We start from the raw sequence: 17337 nt of genomic DNA, 5'->3' as shown, positions 1-17337 counted from the left end.
ATATTACTCTCAATCTCGTGGGAGGTGTACACACCCCTGTGATATTGTTTGTAATATCAAGGGAATGGAGAAGATGATATTACTCTCAATATCTCCGGAGGTGTACACCTTTCTATGATGTTGTTAATAATATACAAGGGAAGATTGGAGATGATATTACTTTCAATATTGCAAACATCTTGTGTGTACACCCCTCTGTGATATTGTTTGTAATATCCAGTGAGGAGAGGATGATATTACTCCCAGTATCACCGTGGGTGTGCAGTCCCCAGTGATATTGTTCATAACATCCATGGGGGTAGAGGATTATATTATTCCCAGTATCACAGTGGGTGTACACCCTCCTGTGATATTGATCATAATATACAAGGGGGGAAGGGATGATATAACTCCCAGTGTTGCAGGGGCTTATTGTCCCTGGTGATATTGTTTGTATTATTCAGGGTGGGAGAGGATGATATTACTCTCAGTATGGGTGGTACAACCCCCCCTGTGATATTGCTTGTAGTATTTAGGAGGGAAGAGGATGATATTACTCCCAGTATCATGGTGGGTGTACACCCCCTTGGGGTATGGTTCAGAATAACTGGGGGGAGAGGATGATATTACTCCCAATATTGCAGGGGGTGCACGCCCCTCTCTGATATTGTTTGTAATATCCAGTGGGGGAGGGGATAATATTACTCTCAATCTTGTAAGTGGTGTACACCCTTCTGTGATATTGGTTGTAATATTCAGGGGATGATTTGAGATGATATTATTTTCAATACTGTAAACACTTTTTGTTTACACCCCCCTGTGATAATGTTCATAATATCCAGGGGGACAGAGTGTGTTATTACTTCCAATATTGCAGGGGATGTACACATGATATTGTTCATAATATCTAAGGGGGAGAGGATGATATTACTCTCAATATAGCAGGCGGTGTACTCCTCTTCCCCCATAATATTGTTCATAATACCCAGAGGGGGAGAGGATGATATTACTCCCAACATCTCAGGCATTGTACCCCCCCCACCATGTAATATTGTTCGTAATACCTAGAGGGGAGAGAATGATATTACTCCCAATATCATGTGTGGTGTACCCCCCCGATATTGTTCATAATACCCATTGGGGGAGAGGATGATATTACTCCCAATATCGCAGGAAGTGTACCTTATGCACGTGATATTGTTCATAATACCCAGGGCAAGTCTTCCCTATGTTATTCTGGTGAAAGGGCCTAAGTCTCTTGAGATCTGATGGTTTTATGAAGACGAGTTCTTCTACACAAGCTCTCCCTCTTTGCCTTCTGCCATCCTGGTAAGATTTGATGTGCTCCTCCTTGCCTTCTGTCATGACTGTGAGGCCTCCCCAGCCATGTGGAACTGTAAGTCCATTAAACCTCTTTTTTTGTAAATTGCCTAGTCTCAGGTATGTCTTTATGAGCAATGGAAAAATGGACTAATATGGTAAATTGGCACCAGGAGAGTGGGGAAACATTGAAAAGATATCCAAAAATGTGGAAGTGATTTTGGAACTGGGTAACAGGCAGAGCTTGGAACAGTTTGGAGGGCTCAGAAGAAGACAGAAAAATGTGGGAAAGTTTGAAACTCCCTAAAGACTTGTTGAATGGCTTTGACCAAAATGCTGATAATGATATTGAGGATGAAATCAAGGCTGAGGTGGTCTCAGATGAACATGAGGAACTTGTTGGGAGCTAGAGCAAAGGTTATTCTTGTTACATTTTAGCCAAAAGATTGGTGGCATTTTGCCTCTGCCCTAGAGATTGGTGGAATTTTGAATTTGAGAAAGATGATTTAGGGTATCTGGCAGGAAAAATTTCTAAGCAGTAAAGCATTCAAGAGATGATTTGGTTGCTGTTAGAGGCATTCAGTTTTATAAGGGAAGCAGAGCCTAAATATCCTGAAAATTTGCAGCCTGACAATGTGATAGAAAAGAAAATCTCATTTGCTGAGAAGTTCAAGCCAGCTGCAGAAGTTTTCATAAGTAACGAGGAGCCTAATGTTAATCCCCAAGACAATGGGGAAAATGTCTCTAGGGCATGTCAGAAGTCTTCATGGCAGCCCCTCTGATCACAGGCCCAGAAGCCTAGGAGGAAAAAGTAATTATGTGGGCCAGGCCCAGGGTGCCCATGCTGTGTGCATCCTAAGGACTTGGTGGCCTGTGTCCCAGTTGTTCCAACCATGGCACAAGGGGCCAATGTGGAGCTGAGGCTGTGGCTTCAGAGGGGGCAAGCCCCCAACCTTGGCAGCTTCCATGTGGTGTTGAGTTTGCAAGCACACAGAAGTCAAAAATATGGGTTTGGGAACCTCCACCTAGATTTCAGAGGATGTATGGAAACACCTGGGTGCCCAGGCAGAAGTTCGCGGCAGGGGTGGGGTGCTCATGGAGAGCCTCTGCTAGGCTAGTGCAGAAGGGAAATGTGGAGTTAGAGCCCCCACACAGTGTCCCTTCTGGGGTACTGCTTAGTGGAGTTGTGAGAAGAGGGCCACTGTCCTCCAGTTTCCAGAATGGTAGATCCACTGACAGTTTGCACTATTCACCTGGAAAAGACACAGACATTCAATGCCAACCCTTGTAAGCAACCAGGTGGGAGATTTTGCCTTGGAAAGCCACAGGGACACAGTTACTCAAGACCATGGGAACCCACCTCTTGCATCAGTGTGGCCTGGAAATGAGACATGGAGTCAAAGGAGATCATTTTGGAACGTTAAGATTAAACTCCCTTGGTATATTTCAGATTGCCTGGGGTCGGTAGCCCCTTTGTTTAAGCCAATTTCTCCCATTGGAAATGGCTGTATTTACCCAATGCCTGTACCCCCATTGTGTCTAGAAAGTAACTAACTTGCTTTTGGTTTGACAGGCTCATAGGTGGAAAGGAATTGCCTTGCCTCAGATAAGACTTTGGACTGTGGACATTTGAGTTAATATTGAGATGAGCTAAGGCTGTGGGGGACTGCTGGAAAGGCATGATTGATTTTGAAATGTGAGGACGTGATATTTGTGAGGGACCAGCGGCGGAATGATATGGTTTGGCTCTGTCCCCAGCCAAATCTCATCTTGAATTCCTACAAGTTTAGGAGGGACTTGGTGGTTGGTAATTGTATCATTGGGGCAGTTCTTCTCCATGCTATTCTTATGATAACGAGTAAGTCTCATGAGATCTGATGGTTTCATAAAGAAGATTTCCCCTGCGCAAGCTCTCTTTCTCTTTGCTTGAGACCATCCATGTAAGATGTGACTTGCTCCTTCTTCTACCATGTTTGTAAGGTCCCCTCAGCCATGTGGAATTGTAAGCCCATGAACCTCTTTCTTTTGTAAATTGCCAAGTCTTGGCTATGTCTTTATCAGTAGGGTGAAAACATACTAATACAGGACTCAGGCAGATTTAGAATTTCAATGGCTTCTTGATGGATTTACCCATTTATCATAATGAAATATCCATTTTGTCTCTTGCATTAAAATCACAACCTAGTTTCTTTTGCTCAGTTCTTGCATGATATGTATGCTTCATCCTTTCATTTTTAAAGCCATTCTATATTCCTACTATGGTGTGTGTTTAATGAGTAGCATACATCTTTGATTTTAATCCTGTCTGATAATTTTATGATTTATTTGGAAAAATGTGTTTATTTATGATGAAATTATTTGTAAAGTTATGGTTAAACCTACCATCTTGTTTCCTCCAATTTTCTTGATTCTTGCTTTCATTTGAATTAATCAGTTTAATTATAGTTTTTTCTTATATTAACTTGTGAAATATGCAAGCATATTATACAGCAGATATCCTGAACTTATTACTGTGTAATACCCATATAGGGTATTATGATTTCTTTCTCAAATCATTCCTAGGTAAATGACGGAAGCAGAATCAACTTTTGGAGGCTCATCTACGTCCTGCTGGGTTGAACTTGAAAGTTTGAAATGACCTAAGGTGCATTTGGAAACAAACCTCCCTAACCTTTCAGTCACTAATGACCTAGAATTCCGTGAGATGCAGCACTTTCCCAGGAGCTTGCAGTGGCCTCAGGGCCCAGCCTTGAACACCAGGCAGGGTCTCTCAACTCTGTGATTCTTCCCAGGAAATACATGAGAACTTTCATCTGGGTTCATATCTCAAACACGACTCACCAATCTCTCACTTACTGACCTCCGTTCAAAGTCTTCAGATGGTTATTTTTCAGGCGGTAAAAAGTTAGCTTATATATTATCTTGTATTGAACCAGATTCTGTTTAAGATTACATACATATGTTTCTTTATTCTTTCAAAGTTGGTCCTTATTGTTGAAACCCAGCTTTGGAGTTCAGAAAACTACTTTTTTACTTCAATATGCTGTGTTTGAGACTGTGCAGAGACTTTTGGCACTAGGTCTTTATTTTTGCATACATTTGCCACAACATATCTAGTAATTTAAAAATCTAGACTGTGAAGATTTTTATTTGGGCTCCTCCTGGAAAAAGTAGGAAAAAATACAGTGCCTGCTGCTGTCCTGGTTAGGGGTCTGCCTTACGAAAAGTGGTAGGGGAAGGTGAAGGAGGGGAGGGAAACAGTGTTTAATATCACCAAACCTTATCAATGTACAGGTACTCTAGTAACTGCTAAACCAAATCTAAAGAATGTATTTTGCTGGCAATAATAAACCCCAACATCCTCAGCCTCCACCCTGCTGATTTTAAGCATGAAGTCTGTCCCCGACTCCCTGCCACTGAATGTGTCTGGGACTCCAGGGTCCCGGTTGGAAATCAAATAAATCAGGAGCCGTGGAGGCTGGCCTGGCTTCTGTAGGTCCCAATTCAAATAGGTGCATCCATTACTGTGAAGGGGGCTGTGACTGGACCTGTAGGAGATGGAGGCTGGCTCTCCAGGGGTGACGGGCAGGGATAGTGGAGGCTGGGACATCACAGCATCTCCATTGGATCCTGAAATAATAAGAGAGAAATGCAAGGTTATATACAAACATTGTGAGTCATTTTAATCATTTTCTGTCTATTATTTACGTTTTGCTCAATTATTTTTTGTGTGTGATTTTGGTTAATACTCCCAAAACATACAGGTGTAAAAAGAACCAAGATTTGCAAGGCACAAAGGGGCCACTAGAAGTCACCTACCTCATCCCCCTCTTTCTGTGTCACAGCTTTCACTAAAATACATGTTCTTGATCCTTCTGGAATCTTCCTCACTCTCACAGATCTAGACATCACATGTCCCACCCTGGAGGAGAACACACATCTAACAGGAGGACAGAATACACATGGGAGGCAGTGGGTCCCCCAGAGCACACCCTCCCACCCCGTCATCCTCCCTTATCTCCCTTCTGCCCTTACCAGGGACCCAGAGCATTAGCAGCCCCGGGATTTGAGCAGGGAATCTCATTGTGAGAAGATGAACTGAGGAGTCCTGATTAGTCAAAGCAAGGTTACAGCTGAGCTTTTAACTCAGACTCACAAGGGAAAGTCCTCCCTAGGGGACAGTATGCAAATCCCCTGGTGGGTGCAGTGGGGTGGAAAGAGCCAAGGAGAAGTTGGGGGCCTCTCTTGTGAGCAAAATGACATAAATATATTTTATGTTTTAAGGAAATCAATACAGGTAAAATCTGTGTTTCCTAAGTGGCAGAAGGGCCATATGTAGATGTTTCCCGCTGTTTCCTCTACTAGACTTCTACTTCTTTAGGACTTTCTCAGGCATGTTTTCCGTTTCTCTTTAATAAGGTTGATCTTTCATAAATATGTGGTGATTTTTATTTCCTTGTTCAGGTTTATTTAAAAGAGTCTAGGTTTGTTTTATTTCATTTTATTTGATCTAAGGTAATACACACAGTGCAAGGAGTGCAAATCTTAAGGGTGCAAATGAGTTTCAACATCCAGATCATTTCATGTCATGATCCACATCGAAATAGCTAAGGTTTCCAATTGTCTCACTGCTTTCAATATGCACCTTCCCAGTCAAAAACTGCTACTCAAAACACAATCAGTATAACTAATATTCTGACATCCATTATAATTGTTTGTTTTTTTTCCTGGACTTAATCTTTACATCAGGTAAAGTAAACATTTTTTGTAGTTTTTTTCTTATTTCTTTCACTTTTTGAGGACTTGATTCCTTCTTGTTAATTTGAATTGCTATCTACTGTCATTCATTCCCTATGATTCTGAAGAATTTTCTTTTGAATCTCTTTCAAGGCATATATGCTATTAATGAATTAATCTTTGTATATAAAGGAATATTTCTACCTTGCTTTTATATGTAAAGGATTGTTTTGCTGGATATAGAATTCGTGGCTGACTTTTCTCCCCCAGCATTTAAATATATCATTCCACTGTCTTCTCACCTCCATCGGTAATGATGAAAATTTAGCCAATGGCTTTATTATTGCTTCCTAGTATAGAGTAAGTCAGTATTTTAGTGATGCATTCCAAATTCTCTATGTCTTTGTCTTTCAACGTTGGTACTATAATGTATATAGTTAAGAATTGCATTGTGCTTATCCTGAAAATGTTTCACTGAGTTTCTTTCATGTATAGATTAATGTGTTTCATCAGTTCAACAAATGATTTTCATTATTTCTCCATTTTTTTTCAGTTTTTATTTTAGAATGAGAGCATGCATATACAGATATGTTACAAAGTTATTTTGCATGATGCTGAGGTTTGGTATATGACTGAACTTATTAACCAGGTAGTGAACATTGTACCCATAGGTAGTTTTTCAACCCTACCCTTCCTCCCTCTCTCTCCCCTCTAATAGTCCCCAACGTCTATTGTACTCATCAACCATGGACTAGATAAAGAAACTGTGGTATATACACACTATCAGGGGAACCTGTCCCCAATATTTCAACGTAGGTTCCTTCTATTTTCCATCAGTGTCAGCTGACTGAGAAATAAAGAGAGAAAGTATAAAGAGAAGAATTTTACAGCTCAGCCACCAGGGGTGACATCACATATTGGTAGGACCGTGATGCCCACCTGAGTCTCAAAACCAGCAAGTTTTATAAAGGGTTTCAAAAGTGGAGGGGGTGTAAAAAGAGAGAGCAGGTACAAAGATCACATGCTTAAAAGGGCAAAAAGCAGAACTACTAATGAGGGTCTAATAAAGATCACATACTTCTGAGGGAACAGGACAAAGGGCAAAGGCAGAACTACTGATAAGGTTCTCTATTCAGCGGTGAACGTATTATCTTGATAAACATCTTAAACAACAGAAAACAGCGTTCAAAAACAGATAACTGGTCTGACCACAAATTTAGCAGGGCAGCGTTTTTCCCCACCCTAGTAAGCCCGAGGGTACCGCAGGAGACCAGGGTGTATCTTAGTCCTTATCTCAACCGCATAAGACAGACATTCCCAGAGCACCCGTTTATAGAGCTCCCATAGGAATGCATTCCTTTCCCAGGTATTAATATTAATATTCCTTGCTATGAAAATAAAGTAGTGATACCTTCCCTACTTGCATATCTGTTTATAGGCTCTCTGCAAGAAGAAAAATATGGCTCTTTGTGCCTGACCCAGACGACAGTCAGACCTTATGGTTGTCTTCCCTTGTTTCCTAAAAATCGCTGTTATTCTGTTCCTTTTCAAGGTGCACTGATTTCATATTGTTAAAACACACATGTTTTAAAATCAATTTGTACAGTTAACACAATTATCACAGTGGTCCTGAGGTGATGTATATCCTCTGCTTACGAAGATAACAGGATTAAGAGATTAACATAAAGAGGTGTAAGAAATTATAAAAGTATTATTTGGGAACTGATAAATGACCATATTAAAATGAAATCTTCACAACTTATCTTCCTCTGCTGCAGCTCCAGCCAGTTCCTCCATTCGGGATCCCTGACATCCCACAACAATACACCATGGAATCATATGCAGCCATAAATAGGAACAAAGTCATAGGAATAAAATCATGTCCTTGCAGAAACTTGGATGAAGTTGGAAGTCATTTTCCTAAGTGAACTGATGCAGAAACAAAAAACTAAATACCATATCTTCTCACTTATAAGTGGGAGCTAAATATGGGGTCCATATGGACATAAATAGGGGAACACATTTTTTAGCCTCTTTCTATTTTTTCCTTTGTGATTCCTAATACAAATTTGCTTGCATTGTTCAAACGGACCTATAATGTCTGAGGTTTTATTCATTCTTCTTTATAATTTTTCCCTTCTTTATATGAGATCATTTCTATTGACTTGTTTTTCAGTTTACTGGTTCTTGTGTCATCTTAAATTGCTGTTGGGTCTATATAACACATTTTTCAATTTAGTTGTTGAACTTTTCATTTCTAGAATTTCCAGTAGGTCTGTTTTCATAGTTTCTCTGTTTGAGAGCCTCTGTTTGTTGAATCGTTGTCTTTACAAATTCCTTTTTAATTCTTTTTTAAAGGTTAGAATAATTCTTTGAACATATATTTGATAAGGGTGGAGCACATAGACATTATGGAGATGGACCATAAGGCAGGGAGCTCAGAATTTGATTAGGTGAATTTGAAGGCTGGACTAGATGATGCTCTTGTGAGATTTAATTATTTTCTATGTTTTATGTTTCTCATATTACAAATAGCTTTTATTTTTAAGATAGTAACTATGTATAGAAATTCAGCTTATAAATACCTGGAAAATTCTAACAGAACAATTGTTGAAAAAAATAGTTTCTCTTAGACTCCCAAACCAGCCTCTGCCTGGGACCTGCCTTTGTCTCTGAGTCTGTGAAATGTCTGATGAGGTTTTCAGTTGGGCAGCGAAATCATGGCAGGGCAGGCTCTGGGTGCTGTGGAGGACAGGAGGACACTCCTTCAGGGTTAGTGATGCTGGGAGTTTGAGGGGAGAGACTCAGCATGGAGCTGTCTGTGAGTTGTCCCAGCAATGCTGTCTGGACAGTGATCATCTCACAAGTGTACTCGGATGCCAGTGGATGGCCCAAACGTGGGCTCAGGTTGGACAAAGACAAAGGTTTAGGCATGAATATACGGGCCTCATTTGATACTCTGAAGTTTCAGCACAAGCATAATGAATTATGTGGGAAAAGTAAGGAGTCACAAGGTTGTGATTTTTCATTTGATATTAAAATATATTCCCTCTGCTCATTTTTCCCTCCAGAATGTAACTACTGATATACATTTAACCAAAGTCACTGTTTTTCATTGTTGTTTTAGTAACTGACAGCCTGTGTGCAGAGTTCCTAAGTAACTGGGTAGCCAGACCATCATTCCTATGGGTGAAGCCAGGAAGTGACTGTGGATATGAACAAATGTGAGTTTCGTGTACATGTTGCCAAAAGCCATGGGCCACTGATCTGGGGAGAACTCACAGTCATTTCACTTTCCCATACCCAGATGAGAGGTCACCTCAATTTATGTTCTTCTGATGAACTCTACACACTGGATCACATTCTGAAGCTCTAGTTCATACTTCTTTTCTGTGCTAGAGGGACTCTCTCACTCACATGTATTGTACCCTCTGCATAGGAAAATTTGTAATACATAAAAGCTGTTTTCTGCTAATTACCCATCAATTGTGTCATTTTCAGTCTTCCAGAGGTGTTACCTGCCCTTTGGCTATGGGGTCTTCCAAAAGAATGGGCCAGAAGTGGAGCTGTGAAACTAGCTGGATAAAAAGTATAAGTGTCAAGATACGGTAAAGAAGTGGTGTTAATAATAATAATATTCCAAATTAGTCTGGGCTCTTGGCTGTGATTACTGGTAAGTGTGAAAGAATCTAGGTTTTGGTTTTTATTCTTTTTATTTCCATTGATAAAGTAGCCAGAGTAAAGTGCACACTTCTTGAGTGTGCAACTGAATAAAGTTTATGTGTAAGTCATTGTCCTGGTGGAATGATAGAGTATTTCACATGCCCTTGTGCTTCCCTCATGGACAGTCTTTGTAAGGTTTCCCTCCCATTCAGCAAAAGTAACTGTCTTTCTGACATCTAACACAATCATTTAGGTTTCCCTGTCTTGAACTTCACATAAATAGCATGAAGTGTATTTTTATCTTTCCAGCCTTGGTATTGTTCCTTATTACTTTTGAGGCCTTCATTTCTTCCAGTGGACTCAATGTCCTGTCTGATGTCATTTCCTGGGATTCTGAAGTATTTTCTCTTAACTATCTTATAAGACATAGCAACTAGGAATGAACATATTTGTTTACCAAAGAATATGTTTGCTTTTTTGTTCGAGTTGAAGGATATTTTCACTGGATATAGATTTCCTGGTTGCCCTCTTTTTTTTTTTTTTTCTTTCAGCATTTAAATATGTCATTTCACAGCTTCTAGCCTCTACTGGTCCCAATGAAAATGAAGCCAATAGCTATATTGTTGTGTCTCTGTATACAGTGTCTGCTTTCATTCTTCATGCAATGAAGATTTTCTCTTTGTCTTTCAATATTTTAATATAATGTGTTCAGTTATTAATTTCTATTGAGTATGTTAAAGGGTTTTATTGAAGTTTTTCTTCTAAGAATATTTTTTCTTACTTTTGAAAAGTTTTTGTCATTATTTCTCCAAATATTTTTTTCAGCTATTTTCTCTTTCTCTCCTCCTTTGTGACTGTCATCATATATTTGTTGGTATCCTTCACTATGAGCTATAAATCTCTGAAGTTTTCTTCCTTTTTTTCTAAACATTTTCTTCAGTCTCAATAGTTTTCCGGTCATCTATTTTCAAGTTAACTGATTGTTCTGCCATCTCAAATTGCTATTAGACCTAGCTAATACGTATTTAAATTGGGTTATTGTACTTTTCATTTCTAGAGTTCCCATTTGGTCTTTTTTTTTTTATACTTTCCATTTCTTTTCTTGAGTTCCTACTTGCTGAATCTTTTTTTTTTTTTTTTAATATTTTCTTTTCTATGTCAAGGATCACAGTTTTAAAAATAATTATTTTAACATCTGCCTATTAACTGCTTTGTAGCCTTTGCTAAAGTCAACAATTAGGGCAAGTTAGAATCAGCTTTCATTGGCTATTTTCTGCTGTTATTGTTGTAGTTGCTTTATTTTTATTCCTTCAATATCGGTCATACTTCCCTTTTTCTTCCAGGATTTTTTAAACTGAAAACTGTACATTTTTGATAATATATTATAGTACCTCTATTTAGATTGTGGGCTTTTTAATTTTAATTTTAATTTTCTTAGAAACAGAGTCTCACTCTGTCAGCCAGACTGGAGTGTGGTGCTGTGATCATAGCTTGCTGCAGTCTCGACCTCTTGGGCTCAAGCGATCCTCCAGTTTCTTCCTCCTGAGTAGCTGGGAATATAGGTGCGTGTCACCAATCTCTGTTTTTTTTAAAAAAAAATTTGTAGAGATAAGGGTGTCACTATTTTTTCCAGCATGTTCTCAAACTCCTGGCCTCAAGTCGTCCTTCTGCATCAGCCTCTCAAAGTACTGGGATTACAGGCTTGAGCTATCATGTCAGGCCTGGAATTTGTTTCATTTTTCTGAGCATTTTTAAATTTTCTTCTTAGTTGCTTGTCTGAACTTACTGATAGTACCTGACTTATGATAGTTGGAGTTAAAATTTTTTGACTCCGATGGTGTGTAAGTGATATGCATTCAAGTAGAAATAGTACTAGTGTTCATACAGCGATTCTATATTCTCTTTCAGTACAGTATTCAATCAATTACATAAGATACTCAACACTTTATTGTAAGATAAACTTTGTGTTACATAATGTTGCCCAACTGTGGCTAATATATGTGTTCTGAGCAGATTTAGGATAAGATAAGGTGAGCTATAATGTTAAATGGATTAGATGTATTTAAAGCATTCTCATTGCATGGTGTTGAAAAATCTGCATCTCACGTGGTATTTGACCACTGATATCTCGGCTTCTTTTTATTCTTAATATTAATCTTTAGTTTGAATTTATAGGAACTGCACATGTACCTCCATAGCGTAGTGGTCACCAACGATTTGAGACATTTTGCTCAAATATCTGGAGCTTTTAAATCTGTCTTCTGTCGATCTATCTATGTATAGTTTAAAAAGCAAACTGCATGCAAAATGCACCTAATTCTTACCTCCCTCTGGTTTTACTTTGCACCGGCAACTCCTGGGTCTCATCACTCATATCTATAGCTTCTAGGTCACTAGGAATGTGTGCAGAGATTCTTTCAGCAGTATGGGTCTATCTTATCCAGGAATATGCTATTTGCCATCAGCAGATGTACTACTTGCCCCAAAAAGGACATCATCTTGGACTAGCAAAGCTGTAGGCTTTTTCTGTTCATTTCCTATGGAGTTCTCCATGTTTAGCTGGAAACACTGAAGAATTTTTTTCCACTCCTTGGCTTTACTCAAGTCCACTCCCTTTGGCAGCAAGCTGCCAGTTTCATTTACTGACCTCACATTGGTAAAACTCCAGTTCTGTAATTCATGCTGACTGAGCTGGGGGTAGAAGGGTGCTGTCACAGGCAAAAGGTTACAGACTTTTTCTGTCCTTACTCAAAGCACCAGTACTTTTTTTTTCCATAAAGAATATACATGGTTAATCATTTTATGCTTTGTCAATTTTCAAAGTGTTGAAATAGTTTTGATATTTTAGCTTTATATTTATATGTGTGTTTGTTGTTTATTTTTGAACAGAAGATTTATTCAACTCTTTCTGATACCATAAACAGGGATGCCTTCTAAAATGTATTTATATGAACATAGTAGCCATGCTGAAATGGTATGATGTAATGGATTAACATAAGTAATTTTGGACTTGAGAACATAGAGCAGAGATGATAAAACTGAGTGGCCACCACACTAGCGGTCTGTAAAGGAAGCAGCTGGTAAATCTAGTAACCACTGATGGTCTTGTTGAGGTTTTTGTTTCATGTCGAATCACTGTGGGAGGCCAGCTATAATCCTGCTGACAGTAATAAACTCCAACATCTTCAGGCTCCAGGCTGCTGATGGTGAGAGTAAACTCTGTTCCAGACCCACTGCCACTGAACCTGTCTGGGATGCCGGTGGCCCTCCTGGATGCATCATAGATGAGGAGCCTGGGAGCCTGCCCAGGTTTCTGCTGGTACCAGGCTAACCTGCTGCTGACACTCTGACTGGCCCTGCAGGAGAGGGTGGCTCTTTCCCCTGGAGACAAAGACAGGGTGGCTGGAGACTGCGTCATCACTATTTCTCCGGTGGTATCTGAGATTGGAAAGAAAACAGAAATGAACTATTGTAATCTAGATCAAAATCACTGTCTTTAAGTAGCGCCAAAATTGTTGACCTATATTGAATTTTAATTATATTTCTTGCTGAGCAGAGGTGGCTGGAGTTTTCAGTGATGTGCAAAACCACCTCATGTTCCCCTCACCTGGGATCCAGAGTAGCAGGAGGAAGAGAAGCTGAGCTGGGGCTTCCATGGTTCCCTCTGGGTCCTAACAGAGCAGTTCCTGCCCAGAGCTCTGACCCAGGCATTGATATGGGCTCTGGAAGGTAGGGCAGCTGGGAGGGACATGCAAAGCAGCTGGGATGGGAGCTGGGCTTCCAGCTGCAGGGACCACCTGCTTCTTCCTCTCTGCACGGAGCATCCTGTGCCGCCCTGGTTGTCAGTTCAGAAAAGTCTGTTGGCTCATTGTGAGTGTAGAACTTCCCCCTTGTGCTCACAGAATTTCACTCCTGTGTCTTTCTTCTCTTCAGTCACCCAAATTCACCCAGATGATGTTTGGTACAAGCCTGTTAGGAACAATATAAAAGGCTGTGTTTTTATTTCTCTCTTTCTATCCTCAATACGCCCAGTCATCTCCTTAAGTGCATTATTGGATCGATGGAAATGAAGAGTCTGTTAGAACTTAATATTCCAGATGCACCTTTCTTTTGCTTGTTAGTAACGTTTTCTGAGGGTCCTGAAGCTTTCCATTAACCCAGACACACACCCTCTTTGAGTTAAAAGTGAAAAACTTCTGTTTACAGTCCCATGTCCCGGCAGGCCCTGACATAGATGCTCCATGGCTTGCCGATTGCTTGAAATTGATCAAGTAACTTCACTTCCTTGTGTCTCAGTTTCCATATCTGTGTGACTGTGACAATAGTGGTACCTGCCTTACAGTGCTGTGGACAGTTTAAAGAAAATAAGATAAAACATTTACAATAGTACTCAGGACATTATGTATGCGGCCATTAATTTTGTTTTTATTATTTAAGTATTCAGCACTATAGTCATCATCATTATAAATATACTTAGCATGGAAAATAGTCTTAAATCTAATCCAAGAATGTTTTATCCACAAATTAAATTCTAAGGTGTTTTCTTCAGTAACTGTACACAACTCTTAAAATCCTAATGATTTGATCTTAATCTGTGCTAAAATACTCAGACCTTCAATCATTCCCACCCATCCCTGTCTAACACATTACTTCTCATCATCCATTATCAAAATGTTACCCAGAAAAGGTTACCATGTCCTGCTGCTGTCCTTCTTTATTATACAATCTTTATTCTACCTTGTTATCTTTTGTCTTATTTTGGCCCCAGGACTGACGATAAGGCAAAGCTTCCATCATTACTTGTGGGTTTGCTCCAGTATAATTTTGTCTGGCTTGTTATCTTGGAAATGAAGACTATGTCTTGCAAAGAAACATATTCATTGAGGCAATGTGTTATGAAATAAAATATTTTTTCTACTTATGATCCAATAATTAATTTAGAATGATTCAAATAGATTTTTGATGACAAAAAGGAGAAGATGATGTAAGAGAAAAATACAATACAATAGAAAACACAAGGTATTTAACACTTGCTTCATGGATTTTTTACATGTATATTAGACATATGCTGGGTATATGTGCTCAATAATAATCTAAAATCTGAATGGTAACTAGTTTAAAGAATGCCTGCATTACACTGAGTCTTGCCCACTTTTCCAATTATAAACAGAAAGCTACAGCACTATTTGTATGAGTATCAAACATTGTAGCTGCTATGGTAATGGTAGAGTAGATTTACTGAGATAAAAGCCTTGGAAATAGTAGAGGTTTGTCCTGTGATGTTATGGCTGTTGCTGTGGTTGCTGTTGTTAGGAAATACAGTGGGAGTGAAAGCAGGTAGATTTACAAGCTCTGCTCTGCCTCATACTCACAACCCCCTCTAGAGATGGACAGATGGTGGTGCAGGAATCTCTGACACCTCTTAGAAGTCTTTTGCTCTTTCCAGAATCTTTCCTGACAAGTACTGTTTTGAGTCACAGATTAGGTGGAACTGGGTGTAGAAGAAAGCACTAGAGCAAGGGAAGATATTTTCCATCCCAGATGTTGTAGGAACAAGGAAATGGAATTTTTTATAGATTTGTGCCACACTTCTATCACGATGGGGAGAGAGGCATCAAACCAGGCTCATTCCTGAAAGAATTATTACATTTTTAAAAGAGAAAGGACTATGAATTTCTTGTCAAATAGATGTTTAAAATTCAAAGCTACTGAGTTTGTTTTTTTTGAGACAGAGTCTCGCTCTGTCACCCAGGCCGAAGTGCAGTGGCATGATTTTGGCTCACTGCAACCTCCCTCTCTCTGTTTAAGGGAATTCTCCTGCCTCAGCCTCCTAAGTAGCTGGGATTATAGGTGTGTGCCAACATACCCAGCTTATTTTCATATTTTTAGTAGAGATGGGGTTTCGCCATGTTGAGCAGGCTGATCTCAAACTCCTGACCTCAGGTGATCTGCCCGCCTTGGCCTCCCAATGTTCTGGGATTACAGGCTTGAGCCACTGTGCCCAGCCCTACTGATGTATTAATATTATTCATCTTCTTGAATACAGCATGTGGTAAAGTGCAAATCTACACTTTAAACTTGAGATTTCTACTCCTATGTGAATTGTACTACTGAGGAGCAAAAAAATTCTGTATTGGTTGGGAGATGATGCTTGACAGTGCAGTTTGTGAAGTAGAGGCTTATGTCACAGTACTTTTTACAGTGTTACATATGAAAATGGTGAATGGCCTCATACCCAGAAAAATTAGCTTTTTTAATGAGCCGTATTACTACCACCAAGAAAGAACTGAATTGAAGCCTGTGACTACTAGATGAAGGGGGCATAAAGAATAGGGAAAGACTTGGGAGGCCGAGGCAGGTGGATCATGAGGTCAGGAGATCGAGACCATCCTGGCTAACACGGAAACCCCATCTCTACTAAAAATACAAAAAAATTAGCCAGGCGTGGTGGAGTCCCAGCTACTCAGGAGGCTGAGGCAGGAGAATGGCATGAACCTGGGAGTCGGAGGTTGCAGTGAGCCAAGATTGCACCACTGCACTCCAGCCTGGGCAACAGAGTGAGACTCTGTCTCAGAAAAAAAAAAAAAAGAAGAGGGAAAGAAAATGGACACAAAACACAATATGGTAAATGGAAAGGAAAAAGTCATTACACAGCGTATAAGAGTAAAATAAATAAAGAGAGGATATTATGAGTAATTTTGTGTCAACTAACTTGACAAAAGTGGTGCAGGGCGGATTCTTGGCCTCACTCAGGAAGGAGCGCAGCGTAAGCGGGTGGTGGAAGGAAACGGCTTTACGGAGGTGACGGTTACAGCTCTGTGACTGCTCTTGTGGAACGGAGCTCCCCACAGGCAGTGCGCCAGGAGCAGCGATGCAGGGGCAGTTTCACACTCATATTCATCCCCACTTTTAATGACATGCTAATTAAGGAGTGGGTTATTCAGAAGTAGCTAGAACGTGGGCAGTAACTTTCAGGTGTTGCCATGGCAATGGTAAACTGATTTGGCCCTGGTGGGCATGTCTTATGGACAGGTGCTTCCAGTGTCTCTTCCTTGTGTCACCCAGCCTTCAATCTGGTCCCGGGTTGAGTCCCATCCACCTCTTACCTCATTGCCCCTCAGAGATTAGCTACTCCTCCTTAATCTCAAGGGGACTGCAGAAGAGCAGAGTCCATTTTCCGTAAGTGCTTCCTGCTGACTTTATGGGTGCAGGCCTTCCCTAGCATTTGAGGAGTAAAAATCTTTGGTACCTGAACTAAGGGGCCCAATGGCAGGACGCTTTCATTTGTGGGGTCAGAAGACAGAATGGATTGGAAGATTTTTGAAAGACCGTATCATCTTTACATGAAATTTAGAAGATACGAGCTTTACTAGGAGGTTAAACAAGAAAATTGTAATTGGAAGAGACAGAAATATTAATGCACCTATGTTCACCCACAGAACCACATTATTAATCTATGTGTTTGCAATCAGTAGCCTTAAATTTTCTAGCTTTTATAAATGGAGGTTGTGGTGTCCACCTTTTGTGCCTGCAGGACCTCATAAGAGACAGGTTTAATGCTGGACAGCTGTACCCAACTAGTGACTTCCTGAAGCCTAACAGTAGTTAGAGTAATTAAGAATATCTGAAAAGGGCCCC

At 40.0% G+C, this 17337-nt stretch overlaps 1 protein-coding gene and 1 long non-coding RNA gene across 16 annotated transcripts in view; both read right to left on the bottom strand.

Annotated features, from left to right (window-relative positions):
* Positions 1 to 17337, bottom strand: part of LOC701504 (immunoglobulin kappa light chain) — a 676887-nt gene that overhangs the window by 359124 nt on the left and 300426 nt on the right. The window contains exons 1-2 of one of the 15 annotated variants that reach the window (XM_077959046.1): positions 13307 to 13386; positions 12843 to 13137 (exon numbers count right to left, since the gene is read on the bottom strand). The exons of 13 other annotated variants lie outside the window; for them this stretch is intronic. In XM_077959046.1, the coding sequence (XP_077815172.1) occupies positions 12843 to 13137; positions 13307 to 13355 (344 nt within the window). In that variant the 5' untranslated portion in view covers positions 13356 to 13386. Of the gene's footprint in view, positions 1 to 12842; positions 13138 to 13306; positions 13387 to 17337 lie in introns of those variants that run through there. One more of the 15 variants, XM_077959047.1, reaches the window with a different exon arrangement.
* On the bottom strand, positions 4558 to 5451 carry LOC144333718 (uncharacterized). Its single transcript, XR_013402656.1, has 3 exons — positions 5335 to 5451; positions 5119 to 5221; positions 4558 to 4929 (listed from the first exon to the last, which is right to left on the bottom strand). It is a non-coding gene; the product is annotated as an uncharacterized LOC144333718 (long non-coding RNA).

This window comes from Macaca mulatta, chromosome 13, assembly GCF_049350105.2.
Source record: "Macaca mulatta isolate MMU2019108-1 chromosome 13, T2T-MMU8v2.0, whole genome shotgun sequence".
Classification (NCBI taxonomy): Eukaryota; Metazoa; Chordata; class Mammalia; order Primates; family Cercopithecidae; genus Macaca; species Macaca mulatta.
The sequence above is the reverse complement of the archived record's forward strand: the minus strand, read 5'-3'. Positions and strand labels throughout refer to the sequence as shown.